This window comes from Muntiacus reevesi, chromosome 8 (genome assembly GCF_963930625.1).
Source record: "Muntiacus reevesi chromosome 8, mMunRee1.1, whole genome shotgun sequence".
Classification (NCBI taxonomy): Eukaryota; Metazoa; Chordata; class Mammalia; order Artiodactyla; family Cervidae; genus Muntiacus; species Muntiacus reevesi.
The window spans coordinates 15,714,949-15,737,053 of record NC_089256.1 but is presented as its reverse complement, the minus strand read 5'-3'; the positions used below and the strand labels follow the sequence as shown (position 1 = coordinate 15,737,053).

Sequence of the window (22,105 nt, the reverse complement as noted above, 5' to 3'; positions counted from 1 at the left end):
TCACTGTAAGGTAGAAGAATGGTCTCAATGAACAGAAATATTTCTACTATCTTGCCTATTATTATTCCATTTACTATTCAAAGAATATTACTAGCTTTGAGACCTTAGAAATCATCTAGATATGCTCCATAATTTTACAGATGGGGATAATGAAACACAAAGCTGACTTGGCAGTAAGAGGCAAAGCAGAGGCCTGATTCTAGATCTCACAGTTCCCAAACCAGTGCTTCCCCTCTAGTTTTTACAACGTTAAGTAGTGTTACAGAACAAAATGCTACTTCAGAAGAAATCTGATCAAAGATTTAGCTTGGAGAAAACTGTACCAGGTCAATTTATATGTATTTTCTGAAGCTGAATAACTTGCAAACTTTAAGTCTGCTCCAAAACATACTGTGAGTAAAACCACACAATAATTTTGCAAAGGTTCATGTATTTAAAAAAATCATGATTCGAATAGCTATTTGAAAGGCCAAAAACTACAAAAGGAATAGTGAAGAAAATTATCTTTGGGGAATGAAAGAAAACCATCTGAGAAGGCTGAATTAAACCTTCATTTGTGAATGCATTTTTTAGACAAGGAGCCATATTCCAATGCTCAGAAGATCAAAGAAAGATGCACACTTAACTCATCTTTTTAGGGCAAATGATTGAAAGGTAAAGAGAGAACATTTTCAGAAAGAGCACTGGGTGTACTCCTAGAATCAAAACCTAAGTCCAATGTGTCTATGTAATTTTACAGTTTATGAAACTATTCCTCACACAATTTCACTTGATCCTTACAGTAAATCTGTAAGTTTTCAGTGATATTATCCTCTTTGTACAAAAGATGGAACTGATGCTCAAATATGTTAAATGATCTGTGAATCATACCATTCATGACAGATACAGGACTTGAACCCAGATGTCCTGATTTCACACCATATATATCTCTAGTGGTTACCTCAATGCTGGGTATACATAGGGACTCATTACCATGAATCTATTTGCCAACATTTCTTTTTTTTTTTTTTTTTTCATTTGATCTGACTCCATGACTGAGATTTTATTATCTGTATCTTTTTTTTTTTTTTTAATTTTTTATTTTTCAGTGGGTTTTGTCATACATTGATATGAATCAGCCATAGAGTTACACGAATTCCCCATCTCGGTCCCCCATCCCACCTCCCTCTCCACCCGATTTATTTGCCAACATTTCTGAAGTTACTACTACAAACTAAGTGATGGAGAACCTGGTGCTTTAACTTTATAAACTATAAAATTGTTATCTCCAGAACCATTTTCTATAAGCCTCACCTTCACATCAAAGGAAGGCTTGAAGAGTTTGTCCTTGGACAGAAACTTTGATGGCGTATCCAGGTGTAATGAGGGCTCCTTCTGAAGTGACTGTCCTGGGGAAGGGGAGACTGAAGCCTGTCCGGAGTGCTGTGACATCACCGTGCGGAAAGCTTTACTCTGAAAGCGGTTCATATCTAAAGGTGTAACAGCTGTTTTCCTATGAGTTTCCAGATGTGTTACAGGATGCTCTGGAGTATCTGGATTTAGATTCACCTCATTTGTTGTTTCAGTTTCCAAACTTTGTTCTAGAGATTGAAAATGAAAAGAAACAAATGTGAGCCATTGATGTTGTTTTCTTGTCTCTAAAGAGGCATACAAGAAGTGATGTTTTTTATCTTACTATTAGTTTTCCTGTGAATTCTTAAGTATACTTCTTACCATAAACCTATATACTTACTTTCAAAGAAACAAACCAGACAATATATTAAAATATATGTTGAGTCAGACAAACAAATCAACTGAAATAATGAATGAAATCAGATTTCCTGTTTCATCTTGTTATAACTTGAAATATTCTCAATAAACCTCATAACTTGCCCAAAATCATGTAAGAAAATGCTGAGTGCCAAAGAACTGATGCTTTCAAATTGTGATGCTGGAGAAGACACTTGAGAGTCCCCTGGATTTCAAGGAGATCAAACCAACCAATCCTAAAGGAAATCAACCCTAAATATTCATTGAAGGACTGATGCTGAAGCTGAAGCTCCAATACTCTGGCCACCTGATATGAAGAGCTGACTCACTGGAAAGACAGAAGGCAAAAGGAGAAGAGGGTGGCAGAGGATGAGTTAGAGGTTAGAGGTTAGACAGCATCACTGACTCAATGGATATAAGCATAAGCAAACTCTGGGAGACAGTGAAGGTCAGAGAGGCCTGGTGTGCTAAGTCCATGGGGTCACAAAGAGTCAGACATGACTTAGTGATTGAACAAGAAGAAGTTAATATCATTTTGGCCAATGGCAGAGTAAAAAGAAAATCCCAATTTCATGTACTCAGAGTTAACAACTACAGTCAAGTTTTTGAAAAGTTCTTAATGAGATTTTAGTAGGACCTAAACATTACTCTACCTCAGTTGTAAAATTCCCAGGTTGTCTAGAGAAAAGTAATAAGTAATAGCTTTGAGAGTTGTTCCCAAGGTTCCCTAAAGTGTGACCCGGGATGTCATCATGTTATATAAGAGAGGCTACTGTGTCCTCCCATTCTGCCTCCTACCATTTTCCAACATTTATCAAAAACATTTACTAGATGACTGCTCCATGCCAGGTCCAATCCGGACAATGAAAATATATAATTTACAAGATGCATGTACTCCTTGCCTTTTCAGAGCTTATCTGAGCAGGGAAACAGGAAAGTAAACTAGAATGGTAACACTGGGCTAAGAGCTACAAAAGAGACATGCTGTTATGGCAAGACAAGGCCATACTTATGAGTCAAGGAAGGTTTTTCCAGGGCAAGTGATACCCAGGCTGGGAGCTGAAAGCCAAGGGGGACAAGCAAGCACAAGGTGGGCAAGAGATAGCATGCAGAAGTCCAGGACAGACTGGAAGAGAATAAAATACATAGATAGGAAAAAAAAATAGGAATAGACAGCGCTTTACTCACAGAAGGAACAGTAAGTGGGATCCAAACTCGCATCTTCAGACTTCAAACACTGAGACCCTAGAACACTCCCACACTGCTCTGTACCTTCTAGCTTTCAGACAGTGCCTACACTCGATAGTACAATTATAAATTAAACATTCTGCTGTGAACGTACTTATATTGCCCACCCCCTCCCCAATAATGGGTGCCCAACAGTGGCTCATGTTAAAGGGCAAAATCTTAATGACCTGTCTTAAAAACAAGCTTTAGCACATTCATATACCAGAAACCACAGGGTCACAGAGTCAGACACGACTTAGCAACTGAACACAATCCCAGACACCAAACTATAAAAATATAAATAAAATGACAAACAAAAATATTGACCTTCTTTAGGTGAATTTTCAATCAGGAAATGGCTTTCATTTGCTCTCTTTCCCAACCTAGCAGACTCCAATAGCCAAGCTATAGTGACCGCTGGTAAATTCCACTTCTTGGCAGCTTCATATTTAGAACCACCTGGCTCTTTCAATACAAGATGTGTACTGGCAAACATGCCTTTCTTTGCATTGGACTTGCGAACGAAGTATTCTTGAACACTGAAAGTTACGTTTAAAAAAAAGCAAATGGTCATATGCATAATTAGTTGGCAAAGAATGACATTTCTAATACAATGGTGTTGTCAGAGTTCTAAGTATAAGAAAATACATTAAAAGTTGGTTCTATTTCTTAAATTAAGTTAATCCTCTTATAAATACTTACTCTAGGATAAAAATGTATTGTTAAAATTAAACTTTTTAAAATTAATAATTTAAAAATAAGCAAATTAAACCAGACTTACAAGAATTAACCAGAAAGATCATCTATTTAATTGGTCATCACCCACCCACCCACCTTGTCTTTCCTCCCACTAAAAGACACAGAACAACTAGGGGAGCAAAGGATGAGTATGAATAACACAACTTCTAGCCATACACCACCACTTCTCTAACCATTTTCACATGTATCATTGGATCCTCTCAATATTTGTGAAATATCAATATTTTACAAGTTATCATAAAGATATAACCTGGGAAAAGATGCAGAGAAATTAAGTGTCTTCCTCAAGATCACAGAATATTAAAGAGAACAGCACCATTTGAGAAGAAGTTCACCATTTGACATACAAACAGAAATGTCTTTTAGGACTTCTGGGTTTCTGGTCTAGTTCCTCAAAGATTTTTTTAAGTATACCACATTTTCCCTAGTACTTTCAAGGATTCATTTTTCACATTTAACCCACTGATCAATTAATTTGGTATTTACTTTGATATATTTAAATAACAATTCTATTTCAGAATATTTATGACTTTCCTGCTTGCTAATATTTTCTTATGAATTTTAAGAATTAGTTTGCTTACTGTCCTCTCTAAAAAATTCCTTTAAATGTTTAGTCTTCCTGTCCAAGAACAGGTACATCTTTCATACTCTTCAAGTCCTGTTTCCCTCAATAGCATTTTACATGTTTCCGTAGCTCTTCCAAGTTTCACTTTCAACTTTTTTCTTAAATCAAAGTATAGGTGACAGACAATATTAGTTTAAGGTGTATGATATAGTGACTCAACATTTAAATACATTACAAAAGATCAATACCAAGTCTAATTACATCCCCGTGACTTTTAAATTTGATACCTGGAATTCTGTACCTCTTAATCCCCTTCACTAATTTTGCCCAGCTTCCTATTCCCTTCCCTTCTGGTGTCCGCTAATTTGTTCTCTGGATCTATGAGTCTATTTTGGTTTTATTTTCTTCATTCCTTTTCTTTCTTTTTAAGATTACATATCATGTTGCAACCTATTTTCTCTCTTACTACAGATTAAGTAAGAGAGCTGTTTTCATTAGCTCTTCTAACTAGCAGCACATATGAAGGTCAGTGACTTCTGTATATTAGTATTTTACGTAATCAGTTTGCTAAATTTTTCTATAAGCACTGCTTTAGTCTATTGCCATATTTTCTTACTGTTCTTTTCTACAATTTGTTTTTTCCAAAAGCTTATTGTTGAGCATAATCAAAGTACAGAACATAGCAAAAAAGGAAATATAAGATTTAGTGAATTATCATAAGATGAAAACCCTTATTTTCCTCACCCACGTCAGAAGACAGACTCTTACCAGTCACTCCAGAACCTCTCCAATATGCTTCTTCTCAGTTACTACTACCCCTCCCCTCCCGTGCTAATAGCAGCCACTGTTTGGATATTTATAGTTATCACTTCCTTACTTTACAATGTCACGAACCTCCATCCATAGTTCATCAGGCACTCTGTCTATCAGATCTAGTCCCTTAAATCTATTTCTCACTTCCACTGTATAGTCACAAGGGATTTGATTTAGGTCATACCTGAATGGTCTACTGGTTTTCTCCACTTTCTTCAATTTCAGTCTCAATTTAGCAATAAGGAGTTCATGATCTGAGCCACAGTCAGCTCCTGGTCTTGTTTTGCTGACTGTATAGAGCTTCTCCATCTTTGGCTGCAAAGAATATAATCAATCTGATTTCAGTGTCGACCATCTGGTGATGTCCATGTGTAGAGTCTTCTCTTGTGTTGTTGGAAGAGGATGTTTGCTGTGACCAGTGCGTTCTCTTGGCAAAACTCTAATAGCCATTGCCCTGCTTCATTCTGTATTCCAAGGTCAAATTTGCCTGTTATTCCAGGTATTTCTTGACTTCTTACTTTTGCATTCCAGTCCCCCATAATGAAAAGGACATCTTTTTTGGGTATTAGTACTAGAAGGTCTTGTAGGTCTTCACAGAACTGTTCAACTTCAGCTTCTTCAGTGTTACTGGTGAGGGCATAGACTTGGATTACCATGATGTTGAATGGTTTGCCTTGGAAACAAACAGAGATCATTCTTCGTTTTTGAGATTGCATCCAAGTACTGCATTTCAGACTCTTGTTGACTATGATGTCTAAGTCATTTCTTAGGGATTCCTGCCCCCAGTAGTAGATATAAAGGTCCGTCTAGTCAAGGCTATAATTTTCCCAGTGGTCATGTACGGATGTGAGAGTTGGATTATAAAGGAGTGCCGAAGAATTGATGCTTTTGAACTGTGGTGCTGGAGAAGACTCTTGAGAGTCCCCTGGACTGCAAGGAGATCCAACCAGTCCATCCTAAAGGAGATCAGTCCTGAATATTCATTGGAAGGACTGCTGTTGAAGGTGAAATTCCAGAACTTTGGCCATCTGATGCAAAGAGCTGACTCATTTGAAAAGACCCTGATGCTGGGAAAGATTGAGGGCAGGAGGAGAAGGGGACGACAGAGGATGAGATGGTTGGATGGCATCACTGACTCAATGGACATGGGTTTGGGCGGACTCCGGGAGTGGGTGATGGACAGGGAGGCCTGGTGTGCTGCGGTTCATGGGGTCGCAAAGAGTCAAGACACGACTGAGTTGAACTGAATTTCCTTACTTTGCTTTATTTTTATCACACATCCCACCCTTAAACACTGCATTTAACTTTTTATGTCTTTTGGCTTCTAGGTTCCCTCTTCTTTCCATGCCCCCTTTATATTTAATGAAGACACTGGATCATGAGGTTTCATTATTTTGATAAGATTGTTTCAAGATGGTTGTATATTCTTCATAAGGAGGCATATGTCTAGTTTTCTCTTTATTATGTGAATGTTGGTTTTCAACGTCTAGATTCTTCCATTTATTAGCAGTCAAAATTTTACCATTTCTTCTTCACTTATTTGTTGGAATACCTCTATAAAAGGGAAACTTTGTCTTATCTACTATTATGGATACAGTCTAATACAGACTGTACAGGAAGGCAGGATAAACACTAGATCCTTTCTCCTCATTTACCAGCTTTCAAAATAATGAGTTGGTTTCCTAGCATCCTTTAAATATGGCCAATTAGCTTAGCTTTTTGGTTCCATTATGAAGTCATGATTGAAATATTATTTGATGATGTCTGGAGCCACTGCTACTACTGACACTTTTCCTGTCTTTGGCCAGTGGCATCCTTTTGACACAACCCTTTGAAGTAGTCTTCAGTAATACACTTGCTCTCCATTCTGACAAAAGGTTACAGACTCACTGGTATCTTTTCTGCCCCAGATGTGGAACTGATCATTTCTTTAAGCTTTAGTTTCTTTTAGTGGGAAATGGTATTTTAAGGTCACAATGTGGGTACTGGTGTTGCTTCTTACTATTGACAATGATATCTAGGCTTATAAATGGTTTTGAATTCCTTTTTGAACCAAGAGTTATTAAAAAGGTCTAAAATGTCCAGTTGATACAGTCTTCATTTTCCATTTCTACTATTCATTTCTAATTTTTTTTAGAAATTAGAAATCTTCTGTGTAAATAGCATTCTTTATTTACAAGACGCTTTTTTCCCCCTGTTTAATGCCTTTTGATTTGAATTCAAACTTGTCTGATAATAAAATTGTATTCCTCTCCTTTCTTTTCACATATCTTTGCCCATCTTTACTTTTTTCCCCAAATGTTCTGAATCACTTTGGTTTAGGTGTGGCTCTTGTTTAAAAGTATTTTTAGTGCTGCTTCATAATATAATCTAAAAGAACTTTTCCTTTAATGTGAAAGCTAGTTCATTTATAATTATTTATGTAACAGTTTTCTATTTTCTTTTAAAACAGCCACCATTAAAGTTCACTTAGGGGTTGGGCTAATTTGGATTCTAGAACTTTTAAATTCATTTTCTTTCTCCCAAAGTATTCATTATTTCTCCTTAATGCTGCACTGCAGAGAAACAATTAATATATACTGAAAAAGAATAAATCATCCATACGGCACACTGAGAAAAGCAATATTCAGTAACAGCCTATGTATCGGCTTTAAATATTCCTTTTCCTGGTAGGTAAGCATTAATGCCTGTAGTCTTAATACTTGCTAAGTACCTGTCTAACATCATTCTCTCCCTTCCACTTTGAGCCATCACATCAGATACACAACAGACTCCTCATAAATATTATAAGACATCCAGCAAAATGCTAATTTGTATGCTTTTCAGTAAGTAAAAACAAATAATACGTACACCAAGACGGCAGGTACTAAAAATACTACATACCTGGCTCCAAGGTGATTTGCTAAGAATGTCAATGAATCTTTTTCAGCTCCTACACACTGGCTGAACGAAAGAACACAATCCTCTAAAGGAGTCATTCCTGCCATAACTGGAACTGGTGTGAAGAGAGGATTTGAGTTTGGATCAATTAAAGTCTGGTAGTCTATACAAGTTACCTTTTAAAAACAAGAAAAACATCACCATCAACCTGAAATAAGTGATTAGTGGTTAACACTGGTTCAGTTACAGTGAAAAGCAATTTTACTTTAAAAGTGTATATGCTCATTCACAATACATTTAAAATTATAATATTAAAATGTATCAATCACTGTACAAGATATTAAAATCAGTCAGATTTATCACTGGATTTCCTAAATATTTCTTTAAATTTAATTTTCTTCCAAAATGTAGTTATCATTTTTTCCTCTTAAGTCTTGGTAAGTTGAAAAAGCCAATGGTTGAAATGATCAGTGATAAGCCAACAAGATGCAATAATACAAAAGTTCATGTCATGCTTCGGTAGTAAGAAAACAGGGAAAACCTAAATATGAGAAGGCCTGGAGTCACTTTCCTAGGAAGGAATGCTGCTGATGTAGCCCCTCTATTTTACCAGGATTAGGACCAAGAAGCTTGCATATTTTATTATTTATAATTTCCTTTGCTAAAAGCAAAATCCAGACAGTGCCCAAACCCAAATACCAGTCTACCAAAACTAAAGTGCCAAAGATATAAACATGCACTCTTAGCTTCAGACATCTTTCAATACTACATTTGAACTGATACGGTGTTTTCTTACCAGCCATGTGTTTGTTACAACTTCTCCCACAGTCGCCTGTACTTCACACCCCAGCAGAGGAACCACAGCATAATCAGCAACAACTCTGCTCTGAAGGGACACAATTTTTCCAGCATTTTCTCTTATGATGGTTGCAATATTAGACTCATTTTCATTACTAAAACCCAAAATTAGGAATCTCTTTTGGCTAAATAAACCTTCTTCGGTAATTGTAGAAACATCAGGAAGGCAATGACTGAAGGAAGACTGGTGTTCTTGCAGAGAAGCACGAGTAGAATCATTAAGGGGCTCCACATGAGTAGAGTCACTACAGAGTCCAACTTCGGACTTGGCAACTTCAACTGGAAAAGAAAAAGAAATGTTTTCTAACAGGTAATTTACTTTATAAAGTTTATCTCCTAGTAAGGATATAAAGGTTAACAGGGAACCTGAGAACTGTGACCACTCTTACAAAACTAAGGTTTTATTAAGTATACAATGAAGAAAGAATATGACCTACCACATCCTCTGGGTTCCCAAGACAGCAATGAGTATTACCATCCTGGGATAAGAGCAGTCATGTTAGCATTCTATGTATTCTTAGTGTACCAGAAAATTATGAGGCTCCAGTAACTCGAAAATTATGAAGCTCCAGTAACTCCACAAGGGGCTTCCCTTGTGGCTCCCCGCTGGTAAAGACTCTGCCTGCGATGCAGGAACCTGGGTTTAATCCCTGCGTGGGAAGATCTGGAGGAGGGAAAGGCCACCCATTCCAGTATTCTGGCCTGGAAAATTCCATGGACAGTCCATGGGGTTGCAAAGAGTCAAACACAACTGAGCAACTTTCAGCATTTTCCAAGCCCTGCTTCCTGGGATTCCAACAAGCCTGAAAGCTATTCAAAGATTCTTTTCTATTTACATAAAGAGTTAGTTGCTCAGCTGTGTCTGACTCTTTGTGACCCCATGGACTACAGCCTGCCAGGCTTCTCTGTCCATTGGATTCTCCAGACAAGAACGCTGGAGTGAGTTGCCATTTCCTTCTGGGGGATCTCCCCAACCCAGGAATCGAACCTGGGCCTCTCATATTCCAGGCAGATATTTTACCATCAGAGCCACCAGGGACATAGGTACTGTACTTAAGTGCTTTTCGCGCATGTAATTAATGCTTATGATAATATAAGGCTAGCTCTATTGCTGTATCTACACCCATGCTTCAAGAAGAATGTCAGATCTAAAGAGGTTATGTAATTTCTCTAAGGTGACACAGTTATTAGCTGGCAGAAATGAGATATAAACCAAAGTATGTCTGACTCCAGGGTCCGTAACATTATGTTATAGTTGTTCTAGTTGCTAAGTCGTGTCCCACTCTTTTCTGAATCCATGGACTGGAGCCAGCCAGGATTCTCTGTCCGTGGGATTTCCCAGGCAAACACCGAAGTGGGTTGCCATTTCCTTCTCCAGAGGATCTTCCTGACCTAGGAATTGAACCCACATCTCTTGCACAGCAGGCAGATTCTTTACTGCTGAGCCACCAGGGAAGCTATCTTCTTATTTCTTATTATTATTTTTTTTAATTTTTCAGTGGGTTTTGTCATACATTGATATGAATCAGCCATAGAGTTACACGTATTTCCCTTCCCGATCCCCCCTCCCACCTCCCTCTCCACCCGATTCCTCTGGGTCTTCCCAGCCCACCAGGCCTGAGCACTTGACTCATCCATCCCACCTGGGCTGGTGATCTGTTTCACCATAGATAATATACATGCTGTTCTTTCGAAACATCCCACCCTCACCTTCTCCCACAGAGTTCAAAAGTCTGTTCTGTACTTCTGTGTCTCTTTTTCTGTTTTGCATATAGGGTTATCGTTACCATCTTTCTAAATTCCATATATATGTGTTAGTATACTGTAATGTTCTTTATCTTTCTGGCTTACTTCACTGTATAATGGGCTCCAGTTTCATCCATCTCATTAGAACTGATTCAAATGAATTCTTTTTAATGGCTGAGTAATATTCCATGGTGTATATGTACCACAGCTTCTTTATCCATTCATCTGCTGATGGGCATCTAGGCTGCTTCCATGTCCTGGCTATAATAAACAGTGCTGCGATGAACATTGGGGTGCACGTGTCTCTTTCAGATCTGGATTCCTCAGTGTGTATGCCCAGAAGTGGTATTGCTGGGTCATATGGCAGTTCTATTTCCAGTTTTTTAAGAAATCTCCACACTGTTTTCCATAGTGGCTATACTAGTTTGCATTCCCACCAACAGTGTAAGAGGGTTCCCTTTTCTCCACACCCTCTCCAGCATTTATTGCTTGTAGACTTTTGGATAGCAGCCATCCTGACTGGCGTGTAACGGAACCTCACTGTAGTTTTGATTTGCATTTCTCTGATAATGAGTGATGTGGAGCATCTTTTCATTTGTTTGTTAGCCATCTGCATGTCTTCTTTGGAGAAATGTCTGTTTAGTTCTTTGGCCCATTTTCTGATTGGGTCATTTATTTTTCTGGAATTGAGCTTCAGGAATTGCTTGTATATTTTTGAGATTAATCCTTTGTCTGTTTCCTCATTTGCTATTATTTTCTCCCCATCTGAGGGCTGTCTTTTCACCTTACTTATAGTTTCCTTTGTTGTGCAAAAGCTTTTAAGTTTCATTAGGTCCCATTTGTTTAATTTTGCTTTTATTTCCAATATTCTGGGAGGTGGGTCATAGAAGATCTTGCTGTGATTTATGTCGGAGAGTGTTTTGCCTATGTTCTCCTCTAGGAGTTTTATAGTTTCTGGTCTTACATTTAGATCTTTAATCCATTTTGAGTTTATTTTTGTGTATGGTGTTAGAAAGTGTTCTAGTTTCATTCTTTTACAAGTGGTTGACCAGTTTTCCCAGCACCACTTGTTAAAGAGATTGTCTTTTTTCCATTGTATATCCTTGCCTCCTTTGTCAAAGATAAGGTGTCCATAGGTTCGTGGATTTATCTCTGGGCTTTCTATTCTGTTCCATTGATCTATATTTCTGTCTTTGTGCCAGTACCATACTGTCTTGATGACTGTGGCTTTGTAGTAGAGTCTGAAGTCAGGCAGGTTGATTCCTCCAGTTCCATTCTTCTTTCTCAAGATTACTTTGGCTATTCGAGGTTTTTTGTATTTCCATACAAATTGTGAAATTATTTGTTCTAGTTCTGTGAAAAATACCGTTGGTAGCTTGATAGGGATTGCATTGAATCTACAGATTGCTTTGGGTAGAATAGCCATTTTGACAATATTGATTCTTCCAATCCATGAACACGGTATGTTTCTCCATCTGTTTGTGTCCTCTTTGATTTCTTTCATCAGTGTTTTATAGTTTTCTATGTATAGGTCTTTCGTTTCTTTAGGTAGATATACTCCTAAGTATTTTATTCTTTTTGTTGCAATGATGAATGGTATTGTTTCCTTAATTTCTCTTTCTGTTTTTTCATTGTTAGTATACAGGATAGCAAGGGATTTCTGTGTGTTAATTTTATATTCTGCAACTTTACTATATTCATTGATTAGCTCTAGTAATTTTCTGGAAGAGTCTTTAGGGTTTTCTATGTAGAGGATCATGTCATCTGCAAACAGCGAGAGTTTCACTTCTTCTTTTCCTATCTGGATTCCTTTTACGTCTTTTTCTGCTCTGATTGCTGTGGCCAATATCTTCTTATTTCTATCCTCATCTCTAATAGGCAGGACTCTCCTTCACTTTAATTACTGTATATGGGTGTGTGTGTGTATGTATATATATACATATATAAGTGACTCTTTACACTTTTAAACTAATTACTGTATATACACATGCATACAGTCATTAGTTGAAAAGTGAAAAGTCATGCTTATTGGAGAAAAGTATGTATAACGTGTGTGTATATACATATATATATATAAAATAAAGTGTGCATATACACACTTTAATTTCTACTTAAGTATTTAAATTGCTCTGAGATTCTGAAGAAGCCGTTGTGTCTAGAGCATTTACTGATCAGTAGGTCAGGAGAATCTCTGACCCTCAGTTTCATACTGTAAGGAATAAAGGATAACAGTGTATCTATAATTTAGAGAGATGTATCCCCAATGGCTCATCAGGTAAAGAATCTGCCTGCAATGCAGGAGATGCAGGAGACTAGGGTTTAATCCTGGGTCAGGAAGTTCCCCTGGAGGAGGAAATGGCTACTCACTCCAGTATTCTTGCCTGAAAAATGCCAGGAAAGAGGAGCATGGCAGGCTACAGTCTAAAGGGTCACAAAGAGTCAGACATGACTGAGCACACATGAGGATGAATAAGCCTGGATGAAAATAAAGGTGACATGATACTATAAAACATGTAGAAAGTAGTTTTAAAATATATAATATAAAATGTAAAAACAATTTTTTTTTGCATTAAAATTGTTCACAATCACATCTAGGAGGAAAAAAACGAGTTTGTTTGATGTTTCTGTGTAACTGGTGAGGTGGGAAGCAAAAAGAAACCCAGGGAAATTTTAGACTACGACAATAAAAACTGGAGAAGAAAATGGCAACCCACTTCAGTATTCTTGCCTGGAAAATTCCACAGACAGAGGAGCCTGGTGGGCTACAGTCTGTGGGGTCGCAGAGTTGGCCATGACTTAACACATCAGTACATACTATAAAAACAAACTAGAAATACTATGTGCTTATAAATTATAAGTAAAACCCTGAAGTTATTAAAGGTTCAGAATAAAATAACACATTTCATAGCAGTTCTTTTAGCAATAGAACCCTCTTTTCAAACAGATGCCATGTGGAAGCCCAACAGACACTTTTAGATACCTTTTTCAATATGAAGTAAACACTTAATGATATTCTTTCAAAGGTACTTGGGAATTCACTGAGATTTACTATTACTAAATCCTTTCAAAGTCAGTACCCTACTAGCTGCTTCAGAAAAGAAAATTTGAGAAACTAATTACCTGCCTCCAGCAAGGACCCTTGAAGGATAGTGCATAAAACTGCTTCCAGTCAATAGGTGGTCTTTTTGTACTAAAACAGCCTAAAAAATTAGGATGATCTGATATGATACACTACAAAAGCATAAGCAAATTTCTGACAAAAATCATCTTGCAGAACAACATGAACAGAGTGTGGGTTAAATTTTTAAAAAAAGGAAAATTGAAATTCTCTAAAAATATGTCAAAAATAAATAAATAAAAATATGGCCAGCTAGACATGCAGAACCCTCTCACCATAAAACACCTAAAAATAGAGGATGAAATATTAAAGATATCATTATAAATGCAAAGCTGAGTTGGCTAAAAATGAAGTAGTAGCATGAATCCAGAGCATTAAATGATCACTAAAGGTAACAATTACTACCTATTTTGGCAGTGACCAAAACCCTTAGGATTTAAGGATGTCACATGGAGGGACAGAAGTCAAGCCTTTTATCCCACACTAATTAGAGGTGGGGCAGAGTATACCCTTCCACTCGGAAACCCTAAAGGAAGATGCCTTCAGTAAAAATGTCCATCAAAAACCAATCAACCACCACCACCACCACGTTCATCCTGCAAAAAGAGATGAGAAGTACACTATTTTGGCTTTTGGGGGGTCGGGGGTGTCAACATATCTCTCTTGGGAATCTGTCATTATAGGCTGGTCATCAGAGTAGCTTAGGGCCTGATCGTCCAAGAACATCCAGCTAAAAATTAACTTAGGGGTGTCCTAAGTTGGAAAATTCCTAGGCTCTTGGCAGGTTTAAACATAAACTTTATCCGAAGGACCAAATTCTCTTCCCAGGCTTCTTAGAACCTTAAGTCCTAACAACAAAGAGTTTATAATAAATGTCACAAAACACATGAGGAAACCAGGCATCATGGACAACAATCAAGAGAACTACCCCTGTCCATTCAAATGTTGCAACAGGTTTAAAATGTCTCAAGAAATAAAGCAAAAAACCCCCATAAATACAGAATAACTCACTACTGAAAAGAACTAGGACTCCTACAAACTGAAAAAATACTGGAAGTTTTTTTTTCAAAATATTGCAAGTTTAATGGATGGGTTAAACACATTAGGCAATAACTAAGCAGAAAAATAGTGTTTTGAAAGGAAAATCTGAAGAAATCACATAAAATAAATAATAAACAAAAAGATGAAATTAGCAGGACAGATTAAGGACACAGAGCTAAAGGGGAGTTACAGAACATAGAGAATGAAGGAAAGCAATATTCAAAGACAGATGAAAATTTTAAAAAAACTAACAAAGGAAAAAAAAACTCACTAATTCTCTGATTCAAAAAGCACAATGACTTGCAAATAAGATAAATAAATGGTAAAACTCAGGACACAAAAAATAAAAGGTATTAAAAATAGTAAGCTGATATCTGACTTCTTAATCAGCAGTCATGGAAACACATGACAAAGAAAAAATATATCCCAAGAGCTTTGACAAATTAACTGTCTAGAACTGTCTTTTAAGGACAAGGGCAAAATAAAGACATTAACAGAAACTGAAGAAATTTCCAAAGGATATATCTTAAGAAAAAAGAAAATTATTCCAAAGGAGAGAGATCAGATGCAATAAGGAGTCAGGAGCAAAGAAATAGCAAATATGCTGGTAAATCAAAACAATTACTGAATATAGAAAACAACAAAAATGCCTAATTGTGAGATTAAAGGATAATGAAAATACAAGACAAAATCACATAAGCTGAATATATTAATGAGTGCATGTGTAGAGGGTATGGTTGGTAGTGATGCTGAAGACAAATGTTATAAGGTTCTTATATTATTCACAAGACAAAAATTCTGATTAATTTTAAATTTTAAGCTATAATGTACATTAGATTTTCAAGGGTGAACACTGAAAACATAAAATAGTATATATAAGCTTCCAAATCAGTAGAGGGAAGGATGCAGGATTGGGAGTGTCATCAGGGGAAGGAAAAGGCAAGCTCAACCCATCCAAAAGATAAAAATGTTAAAAAACAAACGAAAAACAAGGAAGCATAGAAAAATGGGACAAATAGCACAAGAGGGTAGAAAATAATCAAAATATATCACAAATAACAATAAGTGTAAATCAACTAATTTTCAATTAAAATAAAGTCATACTAAAAAAATACCTATGTGAAGCAGGCATAGCTGTTTTAATATCATATAAAATAGATCTTAAGTAAAAGAAAAATTAGGAAAATGAGGATCACCATGTAATAAAACTTCAAAATATACACAAAAGAACTGAATGTGACAGAACTACATGGAAAAAGTGACAGTCACCATCACAATAGAGTGTGACATCTATTTCATTAATGCATAGACAGAACTGACAAAACTTATTAGATCATATAAATGTATGGAAATTTCCAAATAATCATAGAAAACATTTTTCTGAGGCACAGAAGAACATTTACAAAAACCACTTCCTAAATACTTCACAGACCAAAGATATAAAATTAGAAAATATTTAGAATTACTTTGGTGACTGATGCAAAGAAAAGACTCATTAGAGTCTGAAGCTGGGAAAAATTGAAGGCAAAAAGAGAAAGGCGCAGCAGAGGATGAGATGGCTAGATAGCATCACTGACTTAATGGATATGAGTGTTAGCAGGAGACAGTGAATGACAAGAAAGCCTGGAGTGCTACAGTCCATGGGGTGGCAAAGAGTCAGACACTACTTTGCAAGTGAGAAACAACAATAACAAATTACAAAAATGCTACATAAAAGATCTTTTGTGACTTCCTTGGTGGTAAAGTAGATAAGAATCCGCCTGCCAAAGCAGGGGACATGGGTCCGATTCCCAGTCTGGGAAGATTACACATGTTGCGGGCAACTAAAGTCTATGTGCCACAACTATTGAGCCCATGCCACAACTACGAGAACCCAAATGCTCTAGAGCCTGTGCTCCACAGAAGAAGTCACTGTAAGGAGAAGCCCATGCACTGCAATGAGAAGCCTGTGCACTGCAAAAATAGCAGTCCTTGCCCTCCAAAACGAGAGCAAGCCTGTGTGTAGCAACGAAGACCCAGTGTGATCAAAATATAAAATAAAATATCTTTTGAAATACAACTACTTGAGTGAGTACTTTCAGAGAAATCTACTGACATACTTAGATAAAAACACTACCAAAAAAAAAAAAAAAAGCAAATCATGCAACTCAAGAAATCAGAAGGAAAAAAAGAATAAATTTATGAATCAAGTTAGTTTGCTAAAAAGACTAATAAAATTAGCCATTAGGCTTCCCAGAAAACACAGCTTACAAAAATTGATTCAGAAAAAAACAGAACTGAACAGTCTTATATCCGTTAAGTGAATTAGTACTATAAAATTTTCCTACAAAGAAAACACTAGGACCAAATAGAGAGATGAGTTTCATCACACATTCAAGGATAGGGAACCCCAATGTTACACAAACTCTGAGATTTAAAAAAAGAGGAAAAAATAACCCCCCAATCTACCACAAACTCTGAGATTTTTTAAAAAATAAAGAATAACCCCAATCCATTTTATCAATTAAACAAAATTCAACAAAGATAACAGAAAAAGGAAAAGTATAGGCTAGTATCACACTGAGTAGATAAAAGCCTAAATCAAATATTTGCAAACTAAATATAGCAATGTGTAAAAAAGATGAATATATCACATCCAGAAGAATTTAAACTTGATTTTACAATATAAAATTTACTAATACAATTTATCACACCAAAAAGGACAAACCATATGACAATTCCAATGAGCAGAGGAAAAGTATGTAATACCCAGATCAAAGCCCTAAAGAAGAATAGAAACAAAACTTTTATAAGAAAACGTATGAGAAAGTTTCATGACTAGCTTTGGTGGTGACTTCTTAATTGTGAGACCAAAAACACAGGCAATGAGGAAAAAACAGATAAACTGGACTTCATCACAATTAAAACAATCGTCTACCAAAGAACACAATGTGAAAAGGCTATCCAAAGAAGGGGGAAAATATATACAAATAAAATAACTAATAAGAGATCAATTGTCAGAATATATAAAGAACTCCTACCACTCAGGAACAAAAGGTCAACCCAATTGAATAAACATTTCTCCAAAGAAAATACACAGATGGCCAATAAAAGCAGGAAATGATGCACAACATCACTAATCAGGGAAATGAAAATCAAAACCACCAGTGAGATATCACTTCAAGTCCGTTAGGATGACTTTTCTGATGGAAAAAAAACAAACAAGGAAATACAATATGTTCTAAGGATGTAGAAAAACAAACCTTTGTGCACAGCTGGTGAGGATGTAAAGTAGTTCTGCATTTGGAAAACAGCACAGTGGTTTCCCAAAAAGTTAAACACAGAATTACCATATGACTTATCAATTCCACCTCTGAGACTCTATCTAAAAGAACTGAAAGCAGGGACTTGAACAGATATCTGTACACCAATGTTCACAGCACCATAATTTACAACAGCCAAAGGTAGAGACAACTCAAGTGTCCATCAACAGAAAATGGAACAATTTCAACATACAATGGAGTACTATTCAACTTTAATAAGGAATCATATTCTGACACATGCTAAAACATGGCCTTGAGGACATAATGCTAAGTGAAATAAGCCAGACACAAAAGGTACTGTCTTGAGTCCATGTATTTGAGCTACCTAGAATAGTCAAATTCATAGAGACAGAAATATAATGGTGGTTGCCAGGAAATGGGTTGAAGGAGGACTACAGAGTTACTGCTTAAGGCCATATTCTTATATACCAGTAAAATATAATTTTAAGAACTAAAATACAAATGAACAGACACAAAACACAAAAAATTAGGGATAGTTGTAACATAGCATGTCTAGTATATTATGACTCCAGTTATATTTTACTGAAAAACATAAACTGTATGCTAATATTCTATATTCATGGATAGAAAGATCTTTTCATTGTAAAGATGTCAATCCTGCTCCAAATAATAAATTAATTCAATACAATCCCAACCAAATTCCCATACAGATTTATTCAAACTGACAAACTAATTTTAAAAATTTATATAGAAGCAAAAGTCCAAGAATAAGTAAGAAACATTTGTAAAGAAAACTGGAGAGCCTTGACATTTCAGGTATTAAAACATATTACAAAGGCTATTAAAATAAGATGGTTTACCAGTGAAGTATCTCAACGGAACAGAATAAAAAGCCTAAACCTAGATCCCCATTTAACAGACGCTTAATAAACGACAGGGGCAACAGGGCAAATTAGCAGAGAAAGGATGGCCTATTCAAAAAAGTTTGAGGATAAGTGATTATTTACACTGATAATTTGGTTTTTTTTTTATTTTTTTTTATTTTTCAGTGGGTTTTGTCATACATTGATATGAATCAGCCATAGAGTTACACGTATTCCCCATCCCGATCCCCCCTCCCACCTCCCTCCCCATACACTGATAATTTGAATGCTGCTTAACAAAGGCAAAAATCAACTCCATGTGGACTGAAGATGAAACATGAAAAAGCAAAACCTTAAGACTTTTAAAATACAACTTTATGGCTTTCAGATAGGAAAACTTACATAAAACAGAAAAGAACAAACCACGAAATAATGGTTTAAAAAACCTACTTTACAGGAAACTCAAACAGGGGCTCTCTATCAACCTAGAGGGGTGGGATTGGGAGGGAGATGAGGGATATATGTACACCTATGGCTGAATCATGTCGAGGTTTGACAGAAAACAGCAAAACTGTGTAAAGTAATTATCCTTCAATAAAAAATAAATTAATTAAAAAATTATAGCCAAATAATAATCAAAAAGATGCTCTACCTTATTAGCAATGTTATAAAACTAAAACCACAATCAGATCCCACTCTATACCCATCAAATTAATAAGAATTTCAAGCCTTATGAGAAATACTAAATGTTGAAAGGATGTGCAACAACAGGAACCCTTACTACTGTTCTAGTATAAAGTGGTAAACTAAAACACTCCAGAAAGCAAAACGCTTTATGTAAGAAAGTGGAAGACATACTTATTCCAGGAATCAGTCATCCCACCCTAGAGAAATTCTTGCTCACGTGCACAGAGATACACATAAGAACAATTTCACCAGTACTGTTTGTTATTAGACAACAAAACAAAAAAACCACAATAAAAATCTCCTCAGGAAGGGCAATCAACTATGGAATGTTCACATACCAGTGTAATATATTCATAACCAGTTACTAGGATGAGGTGAGTATCTTGCATGTTTAGGGTAGCGTAGCAAAAGAGTACATATCATGTATGATTTATGTAAGTTAAAATACACACAAAACAAAACAGTGTGTGTATTACTTACAGATATATATGTTATAAACTACTAAGAAAATGAGGAGGGAGTCACAGGAGAACTTTGACCAAGCAGAATATCCTATAGTTTTTAAACAGGTAGATTAGTAGTATATGGTTATTTGTTAAATTGTTCTTTATATCTTTTTGGATGTATTAAATACTTTATAATAAAAGTTTTTAAAAAGTAGAAATGCTATTCGAAACTTTTCACTGGCAATTGTGTTTAGCACACCGAGAAGACTACATCCTGAGACAGTAGTCTACAGTGCATTATACTCATTAAAGCCACAATTACAAACTAAGAGGCATTTGTTATGAGGTTAAAATACCTTGTAAAAAATACCCTGCTGGACTGGATGAAGCACAAGCTAGAATCAAGACTGCCAGGAGAAATACCAATAACTTCAGATATACAGATGATACCACCCTTATGGCAGAAAGCAAAGAGGAACTAAAGAGCCTCTTGATGAATGTGGAAGAGGAGAGTGAAGAGGCTGGATTAAAACTCAACATTCAGAAAACTAAGATGATGGCAGCTGGTCCCATCACTTCATGGCCAATAGGTGGGGAAACAATAGAAACAGTGAGAGACTTTATTTTCTTGGCTCCAAAATCTCTGCAGATGGTGACTGAAGCCATGAAATTAAAAGATACTTGCTCCTTGGAAGAAAAGCTATGACCAACCTAGACAGCATATAAATAAGCAGAGACATTACCAAAGGTCCGTGTAGTCAAAGCTATGGTTTTTCCAGTAGTCACGCATGGATGTTGAGAGTTGGACCATAAAAAGAGTGCCATAGAAATGATGCTTTTGAACTGTGCGGTGAGAGAAGACTCTTGAGTCCCTTGGACTGAAAGGAGAACAAACCAGTCAATTCTAAAGGAAATCAGTCCTGATTATTCATTGGAAAGACTGATGCTGAAATTCCAATCCTTTGGCCACCTGATGCGAAGAACTGACTCATTGGAAAAGACCCTGATGCTGAGAAAGATAGAAGGCGGGAGGAAAAGGGGGTGACAGAGGATGAGATGGTTGGATGGCATCACCAACTCGATGGACATGAGTTTGAGCAAGCTCCAGGAGTTGGTGATGGAGAGGGAAGCCTGGCATACTGCAGTTCATGAAGTTGCAGAGTCGAACACAACTGAACATCTGAACTGAACTGACCCTGTAACAAACTCAGGATGTTACACACAAACCAAGTGACAGTCTGTATTTAAAAACTGGACCCAAGATATACAGATGAATTGAAGAGAAAAGAGGGACTCAGAAAGTCTAGAATCTCTTAGCCTTGCCAGGTTAAAAAAAAAGGTAACACAAATAAAACTTCACGGGAAGAAAGAGGTTAGTATAACCTAAACTCTATAGGAACTGGCAGAAATCACATAAGTATGTATTCTGCTACCAAAATATTTAATGACTGTTAACACTGGTCACTCTTTCTTACCAAGTGTTGAGTTATTAGTCTGATATTGAGAGAGTAGATCTTCATCAGCTTGCTCATGCTTTTCCTCAGGAGCAAAGTCATTCTTAGAGAAGCTGCTGTTCTTCCTTTTAAAAAGGGCTGTTTCACTTTCAGGTTGATCTGAAACTGGAATTTCCACTGGCTGGTAGTTAACATGGATATATGGCTCTTCAGGAAGCATATAACCTTTACTAAAACACTCTAGCAACCATTTTGCTCCCACTACATGAGGCCTACAAAAACAGTACAGTTATATATTAGATAAAACTATAAATACTATTATCCCACGTGCCATACAGTTTCCATAACTGCCAGGATATGCAATTTTAAGAAAAATCATTACAGAGTAGAAATTGCTTTGAATTAAAAACGGACAAAACCTGTGGGCTGATTTATTCCAAAACTGCTTCAATTCATCATCATCATCTCCCACAATAACATGAGTTACATCTTCATTGAGCTGATTAAAACGAACTCCACCTCCACTGTTAATAAGTCTTCTCAGTTTATCTAGCTTTCTGCCATTAAAACCACAAAGATAGATCTGCAATGAAAAAAAAATTGGCTTTAGATTAACACATTTAAAATGGCCTATTT

The 22,105-nt window shown here is 36.4% G+C and overlaps 1 protein-coding gene across 3 annotated transcripts in view; it reads right to left on the bottom strand.

The window, feature by feature from the left end:
- TOPBP1 (DNA topoisomerase II binding protein 1) overlaps positions 1-22,105 on the bottom strand; it is a 76,219-nt gene that overhangs the window by 33,822 nt on the left and 20,292 nt on the right. For all 3 annotated transcript variants that reach the window (XM_065942858.1, XM_065942859.1, XM_065942860.1), the window contains 6 exons: positions 21,889-22,052; positions 21,491-21,741; positions 8,790-9,130; positions 7,997-8,169; positions 3,304-3,515; positions 1,294-1,580 (listed from right to left, as the gene is read on the bottom strand). In XM_065942858.1, the coding sequence (XP_065798930.1) occupies positions 1,294-1,580; positions 3,304-3,515; positions 7,997-8,169; positions 8,790-9,130; positions 21,491-21,741; positions 21,889-22,052 (1,428 nt within the window). The remainder of the gene's footprint in view (positions 1-1,293; positions 1,581-3,303; positions 3,516-7,996; positions 8,170-8,789; positions 9,131-21,490; positions 21,742-21,888; positions 22,053-22,105) is intronic.